General features: G+C 38.8%; 2 protein-coding genes across 2 annotated transcripts; one reads left to right on the forward strand and one right to left on the reverse strand.

Annotated features, from left to right (window-relative positions):
* Positions 1-110: 110 nt before the first annotated feature.
* Positions 111-10,275, reverse strand: LOC145229940 (uncharacterized). Its single transcript, XM_080095284.1, has 8 exons — positions 6,430-10,275; positions 5,853-5,993; positions 5,179-5,321; positions 4,786-4,985; positions 3,595-4,582; positions 2,833-3,076; positions 1,924-2,151; positions 111-1,567 (listed from the first exon to the last, which is right to left on the reverse strand). The coding sequence occupies exons 1-8, from the start codon at positions 6,460-6,462 to the stop codon at positions 722-724; spliced, it is 2,823 nt and encodes a 940-aa protein (XP_079951410.1). The 5' UTR covers positions 6,463-10,275; the 3' UTR covers positions 111-721.
* A 2,738-nt stretch (positions 10,276-13,013) lies between these two features.
* On the forward strand, positions 13,014-19,535 carry LOC145230089 (uncharacterized). Its single transcript, XM_080095464.1, has 15 exons — positions 13,014-13,261; positions 13,724-13,839; positions 14,440-14,594; positions 14,848-14,921; positions 14,981-15,107; positions 15,539-15,604; positions 15,668-15,791; positions 15,853-15,966; positions 16,065-16,174; positions 16,417-16,611; positions 16,910-16,952; positions 17,021-17,135; positions 17,382-17,466; positions 17,527-17,596; positions 18,464-19,535. The coding sequence occupies exons 1-15, from the start codon at positions 13,183-13,185 to the stop codon at positions 18,698-18,700; spliced, it is 1,710 nt and encodes a 569-aa protein (XP_079951590.1). The 5' UTR covers positions 13,014-13,182; the 3' UTR covers positions 18,701-19,535.
* Positions 19,536-20,230: the final 695 nt, after the last annotated feature.

Consider the following 20,230-nt stretch of genomic DNA (forward strand, 5'->3'; position numbering starts at 1 on the left):
AGCGTGTCTATAACGTATCTTTTCGCAGCTGTTCCTTGCTTTTTAACATGCTTGCGGGCTAGAAACGAAGCATACTTCCTGGTAAGTTGTTGGCCAACATAGTCAGCAAATACAACAGCAGCTGGCAGCATTTTATTGTCACATAACATAATAAATAGTAAGTTATAAGGAAAAGAAAGCCATTGGAGACACAAAAAATACAGTTCCGAACTTTGCAGAGAAAAAACGAATGAACCCAATGGAAAGTAATGCGACATGTGCGACATAATGCACGTTAACCAACCAAAAAATATTTTCCCGGACAACGGTACGACGGTACATCACACAATATTTTTTGTGATAACAGATCGGCTACAATTTAAACACTTAATACATCTCGCACCGCCATGCTGAAAAAATATTGTTGGCAACTTATTTTAACAAAATACAACTTGGAACAACTAACACCAACTAAACAAATAAAAATTGCAACGTTTGCACATCAGACCACAACATTGGCATACTCGACTAAAAAGCATTTAGAAAACCAATATTGAAGAGAGACGCTCTGCCAATAACCGTGCCTGCAGCGTTTGGCAAAAACTGAACACATAATACTCAAAAGCGCTGAATACACAGTGGAAACACGAGTACAGACAGTATAGCAAAACCGATTCCGTTTAAATAGTGCAGAGAGCGAGAAACAAACAAATAGCACAGCTTGAGGTATCTTGGCATTGGGTCAGAGCAGTATTGGAGGCTGAGTATCAGTTGGAGTCGGGGTGGGTGTGGGACCCATTAGATCCCGTTCTTCATCTTCACCAGTTGCGCCTCTGGGCCGTGTCATGCGCCCGCACCAGTGAGCAAGGAACCAGTCACAGCAAAAACGAGGAGAACGAATCTGCTGCCCTACCGATGAGAGCGATGACGACGATGAGTTGTGCGGAGCTCTTCGACGACAGTAACAGGCAACAACCACCGAAATGGCCAGAACAACTGCTGTCAAACAACCGAAGATTACCTCGACTGCGACGAGGCTAAGAGGTGACCCGGAAGGCTGTGGTTCAGGAGGAGGTTTAGTGCAATCCATACGACTTACAGCCACTACCACACTACGTGCGTACATAGCAGGAGGACCATCACATAAGTAAGATAGAGCTCCGACCACGTCGACAAGGTCATGCTTGATTTGATGACTGATCCACGTCACCAGAGGCGCCAAGTGGCAATCGCATTGGAAGTTATTGCCCGTGAGGTCAAGAGATGTCAGAGTTTGTGAATTGTTAACCATCTCGGGTAGTAAAGTGGTCAGGTTGTTGAATGACAAGTCAATGCGCTGAATCGACGGTAAATACTGTTCAACTGGCTTGGAAACGTAACCGATGAAGTTGCGTGTAAACAGCAGAACTTTCAAAGACTGGAGATGGGTTTCCACAAATTGGTAGGCTGAACAGTCGGCAAGATTAAGCACTGTTAAGCGTGGGGCTTCAGCGAACACCGAGTAGTTACTGAATGCAAGTTCGCTATTTTCGTGAAGATCCAACCGTAGCAGATTGGAAAGCCCCTTCAACGAACCAGTGCTTATTTCCTAAATAAAATACAAAGTTTATAAATCTACAAAGACATAAAAGCATTTGTTTCCTGTCCGCCTTTTTACCTTGCTCGACCTTGTTGCAATATAAACAAAATGTCTTTTGATGGAAATCAAAGAGCACTTATAGTTATTTTGCAGGAACAGCTAGACCAACAATTCAACTTAATACCCAACCAATAAGATAAATAGGCACTTGGGAATTGTAAATTACGAAACAACCACAGGCAATTGAGCGACGCCTTCCCGAAAGCAGAGGTGAGAGAAGTTTACCAGCATATTGACCCATTTGCACCGGTTTAGAAAGGATCCACACGGCAAAACAAAGTAATACAAGGCAAAAGGCCACTCACCGTCAATTCATTCTGCGACACATCGACGTCTGTCAGGACAGGGGCGTCGATAACAGGAAATGTGGTGAGATTGTTCCTTCTCAGAACTAGTTCGACCAGGGATGGAAAGCTCTGCTTGTGCACTATAAGCAGTCGGTTGTCCGTCAAATACAAACGCGTCAGCATTGGCGTCGATCCAAACTGCTCAGGGTAAATGACTTCCAACTCATTGTTGTTGAGATAAATTTCCTGAAAAAAGTGAAGATATTCCATTTTGCAAATCTAAGCTTAGAATTATTTGCTCTTACAATATTTTTGCTGAATTGTGAAATTTGGCCTGTTGCTGCCAGGTATAATGTATAAACGAACATGCTGTTATTGTTGCTGGAAGAGCTACATACTTGTTAATATACATCTTATATACAAACTGTTAGGAGGCCAAGTTATGTAAAAACTGACACTCCTTGGTTTAAGTCAGGGGGCGTGCAACCTTTATCACTGATAGACCAAAAAATGATTAAGCGGCGTATCACATCTTTATGTAACACTTTTCTTGTTGTGTGTACCAACCACGCATATATTACGTTAACAACTGCCAGTAAAATTCGCGATTCTTGGCGCTATGTTAAGGCGCAGAAAAAATAGCAAAATGAGTATTAATTTGCTGTGCATAAAAATAACAACCATAATCGAGCGTTAACATTGCACTAAAATAGGTAAACAAGCTACACTTTGGTTAATTCACTCATTTCAGTGTCTTCGTTTTGACAGTAGTTGCCTTATTACCTTATGCCATCACGAACATACAAAATTGTTGCATACGAATACTAAACAGATTTTTGCTGGTACAATTGTACGTTTATACGCCTTTGGAAAAATACGAAATTCCAAGAATCGTTTCTCTATTACGGGTTGTATCGTGAACCATACCTCGACATTTCGAAGGTCACGAAGAGCATTCGGAGCGACGTCGATAAGCAAGTTGCGGGACAAGTCAAGAGTTTTGAGGCTGCCCAGACCCAGAAGCGTTCGTTCAGTGATCTCAGTAAGGTCGTTGCTGCCAAGACGCAGTTCAAGTAGATATGAATGTGATACGAAAGCCAGATCGTCAACCACCGCAATGGCATTATTTGACAAATCCAAGGCAAGCAGAGACGAATTTTCACTGACGTTTCTGTAGTAGAAGGAATTCGGTTTATTTTAGGAATGCTGATTTCGAAGATAAGTGCGGTGTTGGTATTACCACAAAGTACGTCACCTCATGGACTTTGGAATGGAAAGAGAAAATATACGTGGGCGAAGGTGTGGTATCTAGGCGGTTAATTAACATGCCCACGGCCTTACCGAGTGTCTACAAGTCAAGTTTGTTTATTTCATCATCATTTCCTGGCAACTAACAGTGCGGGTATGCGACTAAGCACACGAAACAACCGTTTCTTTCTATCGCCTTCGCTGACGTTTAGCAGTTATTTCACTTTTACTAAAACTGACAAATAATGAAGTCTAAAAACAGCAGCCATTTTTTACGTTTAAGTTGAAATTTAAATGTCCATTGTAATATCGTGGCACTGAGTATCGTGTTGTTCAATGCAATCACGATCACAAAACAATACAGTTAAATACAAATTCCATAGGTTTACCTATCGCAAATATAGGAAAGTGTTTTAATTAAAAAATATTAAATAATCTTACCCAACAAACAAACTTTGCTCCGATATCTTCTGCAATTTGTTAGTGGATAAGTTTAGCATTCGAAGTTGCAAAAGATTTGTAAATGACCCGTCTTCGATATGTCGGAGAAATCCTTTGTTAAAATCAAGAGTGACAGCGTTAGTCAAGTTTCCCAAGAAGCTTCGTGTCAATGCTACCAGATCAGTTTGAGTCATGTTGATCTCCTGGACTGAGGACGGTATAGAAGGTGGTTGCGTTAACGGATTGTTGGACAAACATATCGACGTTAAATTGTACAGCGGGTCAAGGGCACCGGGATTGATAGATGTCAAGCCGGTCGAGCATAATTTTAAATATTTGAGCTGTTTGAGATTGGACAGGTCTGTGGAACGCAAAACATCCAAAGATGTCAATGAGAGGTCCAAGTTCACAAGCGCAGGTGGAAAAATAGCGTTTGCGGTCCCGGTAGGCGATGTTACTTTCAGCCGTCTGTTTTGTGATAGATCCAAGGATTGAAGTTGCGGGTTGCACCAACGAAATGTCGGTGTTTGGGGTTGTACGTCCAACGCAGGGTCAACAGTTTTGTTTGATGTTGCAGTAGTACGCTTTTTCCGAAAGATCAGCTGATCGTCACCATCTAAGGGTGTTTTTCCCGAGTTTACAGGTGGCACAGTTAGATTTACTTTGGTGTCTGCTTGCTGTGGTATGTGCACTGTTAATTGTGGCATCTGTCGCAAGTAACTTTTCCGCAACAAAAGCGTGGTTAGGTTTGATAATTTGACGAAACTAGCACGAGGCAAGTGGCGGCAGAAACAACGGGACATATCAAGATATCGAAGCCCTGTGAGGACGTCAAAGGTTCCATCCTCGAATCGAACCGCTCCTGATGCAAGGTTGTCGCTCATTCGCAACTCCTGCAGATTGGGGGTAGTCGAGAAACTTCGTTTTGAAAATTTTCCGATCGTGGTGTAAGCGATGTTTAGCTTTATAAGAGACGCCGGTAGTTGCTCTGCGACATAAGTGGTACATGATATATATGTATTGTTTGCCTTTACGTGGTTTTGTCGGCAGATATCCAGTTCATTTGTATAGACAATTTATTTACATATATTTATATATTTTAAGTGCAAGTAACATTTATGGTTATTGGGTGTAAAGGGAGGCAATAACTGAAACACTTCAGCACAAAATTGAATCCTCCAAGCCACTTACCGTTAGGCATTGCCTTTATTGAGTTATGTGAGACGTCCAACTCCTGCAATTGAGTCATTTCGTCTAAAGCAGCAGGAAAGGTGGTAAGACGGTTATAGGCGACTGACAAGAACTCAATACTGTGAGAGATTCGACGTAATTCCGTCGTTGGTAGGGACGAGAGACGGTTTAGGGAAAGATCAAGTCGTTTCAAGTTGGATCTAAAAGCAGGGATAATGCAAGCCTAAATTAATGACATATAAAAAATTGTATTATAGCTACAAGCAGCGATCTACAAAATTGCAACTGTTCAAAAAAGTTTTGTTGGTCTATCAATATTTAAAAAGTTTTCTTTTAGTTTATACAGGAATACTTTAACGAGTTTTCTATCCAACATACTAGAGACGATCTTACCTTCCCAAACCAACGAAAGCTTCCCCTTCAATAGAACGAATTCGGTTGCCAGTCAAACGGACATCCGTCAACGACGTATAGCGCATGAATGCATCTCTTGCGATGTAAGATAATTTGTTGAAGTCGAGTATTAACACATCCACCTGTTAGAACATTTTTTGTGCGGTAAATTACAAGATAAAAACTTCATAAAACAAACTTGTTTTTATTATGGGTTCTATATGAAACGGTTTTTAAGCTTAAGGAGACTGTACGCCGTAACATTACTATTGGGAACGTTTCACAATTCCATGAAGGCTTTTTTTATGATGCTTTTCATAGTTATTATAATATAGCATACGATTGTATTTCAAGTGGTGGGCTGCAGGAGCATTTTCGACTTGCAACATTAGACAATCAATAAAATACATTTTACAAAATTGTTATTATTCCAAACTTATTTGCAATTACCTTAGGCAGCGACTTAAAAGTGTTTAGATCCCAAACAGACTAATGACAGCAGTTTATAAAACGGCGAATTTGGTTCAAATGAATTTTGATTAATATAATTACGTAGAGCAACGTGCAAACAAAAATAAAACAGTTGTTTGTTATGCATACTGAAAATAATACCACAGTATTTTTTTAACTAATATATTACCACAAATCATTCAATGCCTTGAGTCGAAATATACCTGGTAAACGTCAGGAATTGGGACAGTCGTCAGGTTGAGGCCAGTGCAATTGGCTGAACTAACTTGATCTATTTGTGTGCAAGAACATTTTTCGATACATCTATATCCACCCTCCGTCATCAGAAAATTCATCGACCAAGCCTGACTCAAAACAGGTCAAGTTAATTGCTAGCGTCAGGCTGATACGTCAAGTCAATAATTTACACAAAATCGCTAGGAAAGGCATTTAACCGCTGCCTCGTGGCGTCTTCATACATGATAAACTCCATTACGGGTGAGCCGTAATAGAGTTAGACAGGTGTATCGATCACTTCATTGTCCTATAATCTGGATTTGAGTCGTGTCCAAGGCGTTCGATATTTTGTAGCCTTAGCCCAAGCCTTAATGCGTAACAATTTAACTAAGGGGCCAACCCAACTTTAGTACGTATACCCCATAAGGAAAAAAACACAAGTGTGTCCTAATCTTTGCTTACATTGTTAATGAAAAGTTTTTTCGTCATGTATACCAAGTTCTGTCCCCTATTGGCTAAACAAGCGTTTGGGGTAAATCGCATTATTGAAATTGTAAAACTTACAAGTGCAGTCAAAAAGTGAATCCCCGATCTCATGATTGTTTGAATGGTGGTTTCACTGCAACGTTCTTAATATTGTGAAGGTAGATTCAATGCCACATTCTTAATCTAAATCAAACACTCCTTTTCTAAACCATTTCACTATTGCACACACTCTGTTGAAGTGAAAATAATGTCAAATCGCATAACTTAACGAGTTCGATTTTATCTATGACTGTTTTGTACACAGCACTCAAAATCTCAATACCAAGACCACTTATCATACAAAACGTACAGTTGATTTAAGGCATCAACACGAACTTCCTGCTCGCGCCGTGTGTTGATTAATACACAGCCTTGCGGCTATGCAACAAACCTCAAACATTTTGCTCTACCAATTAGAATTCAGATCCAGCAGTTATTTAAACATCTTTATCACAAGTTATTTGTAACTGACAACTCAACTATGCACAAAATCTAACCGCAAACCAGCACAGGATATTGAATATTCGCATTGTCTGTATTTGGCACCAAGCCAAATACTGGGCTGAGATGGCGACGCCTTATATGGACATGGTCCTGTTACTCGTCCTGTTACCTTGTCAGGCTATTAGAAAACGTTTTTCTGGTCACCAGTTCTTACACACACACACTCTTGACATAAAACGAAACCGTCTATCATTAATAGCGAAGCCCTTAACTTATGACCTGCACTTAAATGACATACGCAACTCAAGGAGCTTTACAGCGTGTAACCGTTGTTTCACATCATCACCAATTCGCGTGGGAATTCGCTGTGCCATTACCGAGTCCGAATCGCTGAAGCAATAAATCCGTCGGCACCAGTAGAAACTGCATGGAAGGCTTCAATTACAAGTTGTCGTTCACTTTTCTATGACCTCGAATTACTGAATGCAAACCGCGCGGAGTAACCTGACAATTACCCGCATCTACCTATCCAGTTTTTAAATTTAAAACTCTAACTTATATGTGAAAATATAGCAACAAAAACTTTTAAAAGATATCTTTCAGGTGTTTTATATAACTCGACATATTCCGTTACACATAACTGATGGTCTTAAGCCTTAACCCTCGCCATAGTATATAGCTTTCAGTTCCAGGCTTCAGCCAAGGGAAGACCGATTACGTGTGCGTCGCTTTGTTTGGTAAACAAGCCATATCTCTCGACGTAATGGCGCTTCTATTGTGTGGGGATGTGAAAATGACGCGGCATCAACACCGACAACTCAAAAAGCGGTGCGAAATAAACACTGTCTTCGAGTTAACACACAATAGGCCATCAAAGAATTCCAGCTTTCCGTTTTGGAACACGACTACGAATGAATGGCTTGGTCAATAAACTGATAAAACCTCATAAATAGACCCGACATTTGTAGGTCACACTTAATAATTTGACATCATACTTTACTTGTCGGCTAAGCGCAAATTTCCTCTCTCTCTCTCAATGCATGTGTTTGGTTTGTGTTTCCTGTCCATGCTGGTGCTTCGCAATCGACCAGGGAACACTTATTAGCGTACGTTGAATGACTGGAAGTGCGCAGTTACTCTATTTTGCTGACTGTAACAGGAAAGCTATATACTTTGAGACGCGATGCCCTCAACACGCGTTTTAAAAAAAGACGTATAGTTCCTTTTGACCATGTGCAAAAAATATTCTGGTCCAATCATAGCATCCTGACCTTTGCTCGACACCCGCAGTGCGAAGTTCGTGCAGGGAATCACAAACTCTCACCTAGGTGCACGCAAAGGCCACCGCTTCCTTTTCAATCTATCAAGCCAGAACTTAAGTAGAAAACACACTGACTCAGAACGGTATGAAGTTTTTAGAATCAATCCAAAAGCAAGGAAGCTGGACGTTACTGACACCTTTTCGATTTACTGATCCCCTGATACTAAGCAAAACCGAGCTAATTTTACAGCAGTTTTATTAAAAACTAATATTTAAAGCATAGAATCATTAGCGTGGAATATTATTGCCGCAAAAGCGCGGAAATATTTTTTTGCAATCGCTTACATTTTAACTTAATAGAACCCCACAAGTGCATACAAAACGAAATGGTTGTGATTTAAAGTTTAACAAACTCGTCACCCTCCGGGGAAGCAAAACATATAAGTTTCGGGTAAAAAACAAACAAGTCGAACCCTGACGAACCCGTCCTGTTTTGGTTGGAGGTTTTATTATTTGATATTCCTATGCGTAGTGCATCAAGCAAAATTTTCAATGATGCTTTTTGCTGCGAGTACCTTATAATATCCAAAGATTCGTCGCGATACCAAAATACAGCACCTTATCCTAAAAAATGACAGCCGATAAGAAGCGTGCAAAAGCCGATACCGCCGATAAGGATATAATGGCAGTCTGTAATGCGCAAATGAACGTTTATGCAGCGTTTTTTCACATCCATTTGACGTGTGTGGATATCCAGGATGGTATTAACATGTGACCAAATAAGTCGCTTCAAAGTCAAAGTTCTCCGAAGCAACGCAGTCAGGCGTTAGCCCAGTTACACCCACACACAATTGAAAGATCGTTGTGTGGTGAGTACGGTACAGAATAAAACACACGAAAAAACACATTTTTTTTCATACAAACTCCAGTTGTGAGAGATTCGGCCTTGGATGTTGAGACAACGACCACACCTGCGTGAAGCTTTCCTGAATCGGTTACAAACTAATCCTGTTGAAAATCAATTCCTCCTAGAAATGATATGGTTGCCCGCATGTCAACACAAACAGCAATCCGACAGCGAAAAATGCACACACCAACCAAGCAGACACATGAGAGACGGATACGTTAAACAACCGTTGAATGGCATGCCGAAATGTTTCTTTGTCAAGTGCTGTAGCGGCCTAACATGAACCGTATCCAAGTTTAACATGGCTATAATGCGTTTGAAAAAAATGTATATATTTATCTCGAGTTTCGGTAAATTTTACTGTGTCAAACCATCTCCTACTGAATTCAAGGTCGCTTTGATTGACCACAGTGAATGTGCGACAATATAAATTGAATAGTTTAGAATGAGATTAAAATTCCAATACAAAAGATTTCCGAAAAAACGTTTTACATTTGACCCTATTTTCAATTCTATCTCGGAACTGCAGGTGAAATTCGTGCATTTCAATCTTGCCTATTTCCAAGACAGGTGAAGCAATTGCTTCATTGCCGTGCTAATCCTCTTGCAAACACGACTCGTGCGCCAACAGCGCTTTTGCCACGACCGGTGCTAATAACTTGTGAGTCGGGTGAATGACTAACCAAGTGGAACCGTCCATGTCACCTCCTAACTGATCTATCTGTACTTCAATGGAAAATGCCGATTTAGGTAGCTGTTCAATCACCTGATAGTCGACAATTGATTTCTAAAAGACTGCACTCAATACCACTGAAGGCGGCCACAAAAACTCTAATCTGCATTGTAAGAATGGATATTACTGTGATAGGTGAACATTGCTACAACAAGTACTCGGTAGCAACGAAACTGCATTCCTCTGCCACACGCTAATCCCGGCTTTCCCCATGAGGATGATATATCACAAAACTTAAGTGATCGATCACATTTTACACAAAACGTTTCCTGAAACACGAAGGGTCATCAAGACTGCCTGCTTTTGTTGCTTCGCACAGAAGCTGCAACACGCTGATTTCCAAACATAAGGTTTTAAATTCAAAACTAATCATTGAATAAAAAGCTTCAATTTCCTTTCCTACACAAGTTACGGTTCCTCACATAAAACATGGACCCTTTCAAACTGTAACTGGGCATTCATGTGACTCTCAACAGCCCGTGTATTGAACTTTACTTCCCGCTTCTAAGCAGGGCAGCAGGAATAGCACACAGGATATGACCGAGGGCCAAGCGTTTAAACTAGCACGTGTTTGCTGCAAAAATGACTTCAAGCATGAATGACTGGTGCCTGTTTCACAAGCTAATTACGGTTGCCTTTTTCGCTGCTGTTTACTGAGTATGCCATACAGGACCTCATACATACACAGTCGCGCAGCAATCGCTGTCTGACCTATTGGCCTCCATTAATCTGTACACCGGAGACTAGATGTAAATATACTCAAGTTTGTTCTAAGTTGCGTTGGGTTGTTGATACCAATGCTGATGATACCTGTTTCGCTGCAATACAAAATAACTTACATCGCGTTCAGTTTTACAATTGCGGCCAAGTGCGCCTGGCATGCGAGTAAAACAACTTGACATCACTTCAGTGTGACTGTACAACGTTGCGAAAGGTCGAGTTGGCGCTCTTTACCCAAACAATGTTTATGGAATGTACCACGTAAGCGACATGTGCGAACTAGAAGGAAGGCTTTAAACCAGTGGTTCTCAAACTCGGTTTTTGGGGCCGCATGCGGTTTCCAACAACTTATTTTGCGGCTCGCACCAGACCTCAGAAAACCACCAAACATTGCTATTTTAGCTTTCAAATTCATCTTCTTTAGTGATTTTCTCAAGATTTCGTTTTTTTGCGGCTCCCTACGCACTTAAAAAATACCATTTAAAAATACCATTTGGCCCCGACAATAAAAAAGTTTGAGAACCACTGCTTTAAACTGTTCTACATCCTGAAGCAACGGTGCCTGAATGTATCAAAAACGTCATAAAGAAATCTGCCTTTCCGCAAGTCGAACACAACTCAATACGAATAGTAACTTACATAGAGTAATCGTAGTACACAGTAAACGTTTTTCAGCCTACCCGCAATTTCAAAATAGCACCTGATGGTTTTAAACAACATGTAGCAGACTTTTTGAGACATCTTTCAGCAACAATCCTCAATATGGCGTCGATCCGTCGTCATTCCCATTCAGCTTGTTTACTCAAGATTTCTTTCGGCGCGAAAGAAGCTATTCAAAGCGCCATTGTGAAATCTGGCTAAATGCCAACCTTTGTTGAGTGTTGAAATAGTATGTTTAAGGTATACAGCTTTCGTGTGCCGATACTACTATATGTTGTTGTCCCAAACGTGGCAGTATCGTTTTTTGGAACAACACGCCGATCTTTATAGCGATTCCGTGCCGCTTTTATCATAAATTTTAATTAAAATGCTATAGATTTCAAAACTAAGGCCTTTTAGTCAATTGCTTGATAGATATGCTTCATCTCAAACAAGGTAAATTTGCAACAACATGGCGGAGCCGCAGAATTGAGCAGTAAAACTAGTGTCATCACTCATGTTGAACTGAGAACGCACTCAGTAAGCATATGGTTACCACGCTGCATAGTCCACTTGCACGGTCAGGTGTTTAATTCTGTTGAAAAATAGGCACCAGGGCTTTGCAATGCTAGACGCAGTTCTCTACAGTAATTGCGGTACAAAAATAACTCGAAAATTCATTTCCAAAAAGTAAACAAACAAAAGGTTACATTTCGCATGTAGGCGACAGAAGTTCGAGTGTGTTTTGTAGGCTAAGCGTAAACTTCAACAACGGCGAGAACAAGCATATCGCGGAAACAATTCAATCAATCGAAAAGCAAACATGGACTACCGCAGTTTGACAACACTACAGGGACCAAGCGCCTTGTGCCTTACACTACAAGCGCCTTGTGCCTTAGTGCCTCATGCCTTACCTTGTGCCAACACTACAGGGACCAAGCGCCTTGTGTCTTTATTCTCACCGTAAAAAAGCGTTTGCAGCTGCAAACCGCACGACGTAACGTATGCAAACCAGAGCATGATTAATATGATTCTCTCTGCCTTATCTCATCTGATGCGCAAGCGTTGTAAATCTCAAAACATTTATTCTGCTTTAATGTTAGTCGACTATGTAAGCAGGCGGGGACCACACACCACATAACTCCGTAAACTGTCATACAGGCTCGTGGTGCAGTTAAGGGAAGACAAACTTTTAAACATTCAAACAGAAAGATGAAACGTGCACCGTCAATTATCGCGCTAAGTCATTTTCGCCGCCCTTTCGCACTGACTCCACCAAAACAGTCATTAAACAAACAACTCGTTGCTCTGTACTCCGAATGACAGCTTCTCGCTACGCTGAGCTATTTTAGTCAGCCTGGGCACCTTTTTGCCGTGTCGAGCGTGAGACGCGTTTGTCTACACCTCGCCGTCGGCGACCACTTAATTCAGCTATGCTTTTAATTGCCATGTTGCGTTGACGTGTAAGCGATCATCAGCAGACAAACAAGAGAGTTCTGAAAGCATGTTGAAGAGTGGTTGTTACACCACAGATCACGAGTTTATGGAATAGGGCATTTATAACTGTCTTAATATACACATTCTTTCCAATAGCTTGTCATTTATTTATCTTTCTTCGCAACTAAGAATAAAACCAAGATACGCTGAAACATTTTTGAAATAGAGGCAAGCTATATACTTCATGAAACTTGACATCTATAGAAAAATGGTGACGTTAATGTAGGCACCGCGGCTAATTTAAACTTTCTTTTTATCTAATAGTCACATACATCGTAAAGACTGACAAAGTGACATGAAAAATTGTATTTGATTAAGTCGATTTAGGAACGCAAGCAGAATTTTTACCTAACAAATGTTATAGAATACATGTAAGGTTGAAACTTTATTTTTATGTGGTACATGTTCCCATGTAGGAGACGTTAAAATACCAACTACGTTAAAAATCAGCTGATTTCTCAAGTTCTTTTCACACTCACAGCCTTCACCTCTTAGTTTGTTGATTGTTCTTGAACTTCTTGTTGTCTTTTGCCGAATGTAAGTAGAGTAGACCAATTCGTTTTCTACTAAACCGGACGGAATTGTTTCAGCATGAAAACAAATACACAAGAATGGTCAAACTTGGAAAGCACCGCTGACGATCCTCCTTTTTTTGCATACCTGCAATGTTGTAAGTTTACTATTCAGTATTCACGTTGTTATTGTGTTGCAAACTTAATTTGTAAACCATTGCTTAATTTTTGATCGTAGTTTTCCTTTCATGTAACGAACATTTTTCCAATTCGAAAAACACATGACAACTAGAATTTATACAATGTACTTCCTGTATGTAGATGTTTACCTATCCGTTATCCTTACATTTCTGAAGGAAATATTACACTTAATTTGTTGAAAAGTTTGTTGAATATTAGTGTGTAGCTTTGCGTTTGCTCTTGGCAATTTTTGTTGATATCATAAAAGAGAAGATTTAAAAGCAGTATGGTAAAACATTTGGTTGGGCAAAATGAAAAATAGAAACCTCTTGGTAATGCTAAATGATTACATGTAAATGGGACAAGCAATATAAATATGTGCCTGGTTACTTTCTATTTACAAGTTTATTTATACCACATACAATCTTTGTTTGTTTCAGTTTTTATTTCAATTGCCACAATCCTGGGAACTGGGATACTGGGGCTTCCATTAATGTTGTCCAATTGTGGTTTTTATCCATTTGTGGTCACATTTACTATCAGCTATCTCATGCAGGTTGGTTAAACTGAAAAAAAAAAGTTATGTAATAGAATTTAGTGAAGTTAAAATATGTAATGCTATCTGTCAAGCTAGTAGATTTTGAGATGTTTGTGTAGGTACCAATTAGCTTTTAAAACCAATATTCTTAGGAACACTATACATTGACTTAAAGAGTAATTTAATCAAAAACAGAACTGCCAGAGAACTTGTGTAGAAAGAATGCATTATGCAGACGTTTTCAACAATCACTGTTGTCATCATTAGTGCAGGTTGTCAATAGAGCTATGGAACGTGGTTTATATAAGCACTTTGAAAAGGTCTCCTCTAAAATACGCAAGCTACACAATCTACTTATAAAACGTATGCAGCTTTGACCCAGATCCTAATAGCCCTAACCGTCAACATCTTAGTTAGTTTTTTTTAGTAAATTGCGTATAGATTGCGTATTTTAGTGTAGCCCCTTTGAAAAAGAGGTAAATGATGCCTTTTTTATATACAAGTTATCTGGCAGTTATGATTTTTAATAAAACCAATATTTATTATTAAATTAGGAAAAAAAGTAATTTAATGAGACTGACAATAATGCATTTTCAAACCTAAAGATTGTCTTTTTAGATGTTGGTTGTGACTTTAATGGTGGAAGTGTTGCAAATAAGTCAGTCAGCCATTAGCAACTCAATTCATGAGTTCTTGGGTGGAAATCATGAAAACCAAGAATTTTTTCCATTAAGACAACACAATTCTGTTCATTCTGCTGACCATGAAGCACTGTAAGTTGTTTAATCAAACTTCAAAAAAAAGTGTCAAAAAAAAAAATCAAAATCAAAAAAAAGTGGCCGCAGCATTGTCTACTTGTGTTTTAGCCACATAATATGTATATTTTAGATTTGTTTTGTATTTATAAACAGCTTGACTTACTTTACCATGATTTTCCTTTTCACATGCATGGCCTCAGCAATTTGCTTTTACCAAATGTTTAACACTACTTAGTTAAGTTTGAACTAGACATATGTTTTATTTCAGAGTGCCAATTGGCCAGACTGACTTTACATGTGAAGATTCAAGTGCAGGCAGTGATGATGATGGTGAAGATATAGGTTTGTTTAAATGGTTCCCAACTTGATATATTTTTTGTAATGGAATTACTCTTTTACAGGGGAAAGTATCATTGGTGGCCCTAATAAAAGTGTGGAAGAAATGCATCCTAATTTGCATTTAATGGGAAAATTGTTTCTACCAAACTGGATGGGATATGTGTTCAGCATAATACTATTTTTAAACTTGTAAGTCATATTGACCTATAATAAGGATTGCCATACCACCCTTATTACTAAGAAGTGTTCTTATTTTGATAGACAATGTCTTATGTGTAAGAAATATGTTCAGTTTTCACTTGCTTTCATATTTGTCTTAGTTTCTTTCTGTCTCATAAAATATCATAAAAAACTACTCCCATTTAAAAAATGCAGCATTAAATTTTAACATATTGAAGCAGCTAGATTGGACGTTGGTTTTGCACTAAAGATTCTGTATGTTTCTTTTCATATCTATCTGGCATTAATTAGTATTTTCCCCAAAAACCTTTCGTTTAATTTTGTTTCAAACATTAAGATTGGTTCCATGTCAATCTGATCATTAGACCCTGATGCATGACAATCCTAGCTAAAATGTATACACAACCAACTTTTTTTTCAAATTTTACTTGTACTAATAGCACATCAACTCTCATTTCATATGTGTTAGCTGGCAGCGAATCATATGGTCAACTTCTTAGTATCAAGTAAGTTTTATTTGCGAGTTTGCGAGTTTGCTATTATTCAACTAAAGCATTCATTTTGTTCAGTTATGTCAAGGTGATACCAGTTTTTATGTGGACTTTAACTATTTTTATTTTGCTTGCATTTCAATTCTTGCAACCAGTAATTGCCTTGATGACTTTAGCAAAGGGGTCAATTTTAATTGTTACAGTGAGTGTGTTTATTTTGTACAAAAAAAAACTTGAAATAAAACTACGTGCTTTTCTGGCAGATTATGGTAACATGTTATGTAAGTATTGAAATACACACTCCCATCTCTAACAATTGGTTAAAGCTGAACGAACCGTTTTTAATGGAAGCTGTTGCATTGGGAGGTCTTCCATTGGTAAGTAGTACACATAAAGTTAACAATATTCAATAAAATGGTATGTATTGTATTCACGACAAAGTTGGTATTGATGTTGCTCCTTTTATAATGAGTAGGTGATGCCAATGCTTTTTGGAAGGTTTAGTGCAAAAGAAGCACATGTAAAAGGGTTTCGAGCATCAATATTTGCTGGTCTCACAGTTTGTATGTTGCTGAATATTGCTTGGTAAGTAGCAATTCTATATGTTTTGTTTTTAATTGTTGCCCTAATTGCATTAATTTTAGTGTGAATGTGTTTTCTCTTTGATTAAGTGAAATAAACTATTGTTGAAATAAAAACATCTATACTTTCAAAACCATGTGAAGTGGCACTGTACTGATTTGCTGCAAATACTCAATGGTGAAGTAAAATGAGAAAATTTCATTGATAATTCAGACTTCCAATTAATATAAACCCTGTGTGTTTAGGTGTTGGGCAGTGCTTAGTGTGGTTCCTCAAATTGAATCTAATTGCAACGGGACTATTGGCGTGGCTAGTTTGATCGGCAACCAATCATCTGTGTTGCATGGAGACGAAGTCACGACTGCCACAGTCCCTGTCACAACGGCGCCAGTGGGCGCTAGTGAGTTGGTTAAATGCGACCCCGCGATGAGTTTACAAGGGTATGTTGAGCCTTGAGAAACTTTTAAAATATTTATCTTGTTCTTAACTAGGATTTAATGTTTTTTTTTCTTAGGATTATATATCCACGAGTTTTTTGACATACAAAGTATTGGTAATACGACATGCAGCCAATTTTTATGCAAAATCAAACTTGCATTCTTGCGCTATACTGCATTATTCTGGCCTTTTATTGACTGTGCTGTATTAGTCATACAGTGCTCAAATAGTTGAAGATAAGTCTTCATCAAAACTTGTGCGGCAAATTAATCTTAACCACATTTATTACTTACCTTTCAGGGCTAAAGAAAACGGACTAATCTCAACCGTCCCACTTACGCAGGTGCGAGGATCAACAGATTATGCTCTACTTAAAATACTCTGTTAATATGTCATATCGTACTTTTGCAGTTCATCAAAAAATACCGTCCAGATTTCGATTGGATTGCAACCCTGCTCCAACTCTTCATAATGATCAGCGTCACTGTTTCCTACCTCACCATAGGCTCAGCTATGCAGCACACCGGTAAGTCATTCAAATGGATGGTAGGATAAACTTGTATTAATCTCCTTGTAGATTCTGTTAACAGATACGTTGCTATTGTCTTTTTTTGCATTTGCAAAACATATTTTCTAGGTCAAGTCCTCGGTTGATAAAAAAATAGTGGTCAATATAAACGACATGTGTAGCAAATTCGTCCTGACACAAAGGATATTTTGCCCCAAAGAAAGTTTTTGACAGTTTGTCGGCATAAACTTTGTGTATTTCTAGTTATCGGTGCAGTGGATTACATTATTCGCTCAAGGCGTAAGTGCAAGTTGGTGAACATCTTGCCGACTTTCTGTGCACCGAATGCGTAAGTTAACTTACCCACTTCCTGTTTATTTCACCCTGAAACCATTTTTTGTATTTTTAGGTTATGGCACATTGGTTTCGGCGTCCTGGCTTTTCTCGTTGTATTCTTGGTTGCTTTGTCTGATCCCAAGGTAAGTCATGACTTCGTAAGGCTTGAAAGCTTGTGTGCGTATTGCAACCAACCGTTTAACCGACCCGCAAGTAATAGCGTAACTACGTCGTTAGGTTGAATCAAGGTTACTTTTAAACCAACTGTAATTTTGTATCATTCGTTTTGCTTTGTGCAATTTTTGCAACATGTTTAGCACTAGTTGGCCTTTTCCTTTACGTTGCGTTGTGTTACTTTCACTGTGTGTGGTTACCTTCAGGAAACCCACACAATAATCTTTTAGGGTGATTTATGTTTGCGTGCAACAGTTCTAACCCAAAAGGAAAACCTGTATGCTTATTCGTACCCCCTGTGTCAGGTAAACAAACTCGAGGTGATTTCACCCGAAATGTGGTTGCTTGTTCGTTCCGGTGAGCTATAGTTTCGCATATTTCGTCGCTTCCAATAACACAGTTTTTTAGTGAAACTTTCGGCGAGCGAGCATTTAGTTCCGCTACTCAAGACTTTAAATCCCCGCACTGTTGATTCATCAACAGGGCTCGGGTCAAATGCGTGCCCGGAGGTAATTATGCAATTTCCAACGAAACTTCACATTTTCTATCACCACTAAATGCTTTTCATTCTCTATTTACTCGAAAATTTGGGCAAAATGGGTTAAAACTGATAAAAGGATTCATTCCGCTCCTCAAATACATGCGGTTTAAAATTTAGAGCATTTTTCAATTGGCTGCAAAATTACATTTTAAAAGCTAAGTTCATAATGGAACGAACACTTGGCACAAAATGTTCTTGACTATTTTTTTTTGCCACTTCACAATTTATGTAAAACGTTTTATTGATAAAACGACAACTAAAGATCTCATTAATGAATCTTTGTTGATATTACCAGGGCTTTGTGAACATTCTTGATAAGATCGTCTCGTGCACTGTGAACCTTATATGTGGCCCGCTGCTCTTCCTCATGTTGGTCAAAGGTCGTTCACGAACCTTCCGCCATCTTGTCATACCGCTTCAGACACATCCCAACATACGCAAGTGGCATTATGTTCTGCCAATATTTTTCGGCGGGGCAATTTTGTACGAACTTGTTTCTGGGATAATTAACGCAATCTTAGTCACCTCATGAGTTTTCTGGGGTCGTGTTTGCATTTTTAGTATTTATTCTTTTAGTTTTTTTTATTTCTACGGTGCTATTATACTTAAGGTTTATTTTGAAAAACATAAACAAGTAAAGGTTAAAAATAATAACCAAGCATAAATTTCAATAATTAAACAGAAATAGTTTTGGCTTATCACAACCTTTCGAAGTGATCTAAGTTTTAACGAATCATTAGCAGATTAAGTTGTGTTTCCAATTCCTTTTCGTTGCGACCTGTAGTTTTTGGGGTCTTGATATGCATTTACCTCCAGTCTTGTTAAATATTGTCTTACCAATAGGCAATTTACGTGTAAAAATTGCTACTTGTACATACCTGGAAGACTCGGTACAGTGTAATACTTTGTGCAATATCTAGTTGGAATAGTTTTCTCCCCATATGATGTTTTTCCGTCGTTTGTGTTTAGACCTTCCACTTTTCTCGTTACGACAGTGATTGCAATCCTATTTCATGGCACAACATATTGCACACGCCATATAACGCAGAAATGTTGCATTTCAAAGGTGACCATTAAGAGCACTTGCCTATTATAGTGAGAGGTTTTACCTTCCCCTTGTTTTTGGTTGTTATTTTATTTATATTATAAGAGAAAGTTTTATAAATGGTCAGATTAATAAATATATGTTTTAAATTCATTTTACGCATCAATAGAAATATACCCGTGTACGTTGCTGATTTACAATCGCACACTTTGTTTATATTTGCAATGACAACCTTCCAGTTTGTGCCTTGAATTACCTGTTTCGTTTTTGTGTATGAACTCAACCGTGCCTTACCTAAATACATCGTTATTCGTCTAAGGAACTTTTGACTTCATTTCCTTTCTCGGGGTTAATTATTATGCGATATTGCCGCTTGCGTCATAAGCACGCGGTCTTAGAACACGACGCAAATCGGTTTCATGTATATTTCATGCCACAAACTACACTTCATGCCAACTCTTGGCACATGTAACCCCATACAAGTTTCCTTCTAGCCGCAGATGCGTAGGCGACGAATAGCATTCTATCTTTGTTCCATATTCCAGGAGTGACCGCATGGTTAACTACGTGCACTGCGGCTTGGTGCTTCTCCTATACCCCAGCTCTAATCTCTGACTCAGTCGTTTGAATTACCCTAAGCCTTGTGTATTGCCGGTCTAAAATACTTTGCTATCCGAGTTTGAACTCTTACTCATGCGTATACCCATCTATACATGAGCGTTGTATCTGCCGGCTATTTAAAAAGTTCAAATTCATAAGGAAACTGTTGGTTAAACGCTGATCTTATCTGGAATTTAATACATACGCTGACAGGTAAGAGTTTCGCGGCTAAAACACCGTAGGAATGTTTCATATTATCTTATTATTTTCTGCCGCAGGTAAAAGTTCACTGCAAAATTTGATCAAGTTCGTGTCTGAAATGTCTAAAGTCCAGATGTTATGTTTACACGTCATATAATCGAATATTACAATCAATTACGTTGCTACCGACTATCTTTGGTGCTGCACCGCTGTTGT

This window comes from Phallusia mammillata, chromosome 5 (assembly GCF_965637545.1).
Source record: "Phallusia mammillata chromosome 5, kaPhaMamm4.hap1.1, whole genome shotgun sequence".
NCBI classification, from domain to species: Eukaryota; Metazoa; Chordata; class Ascidiacea; order Phlebobranchia; family Ascidiidae; genus Phallusia; species Phallusia mammillata.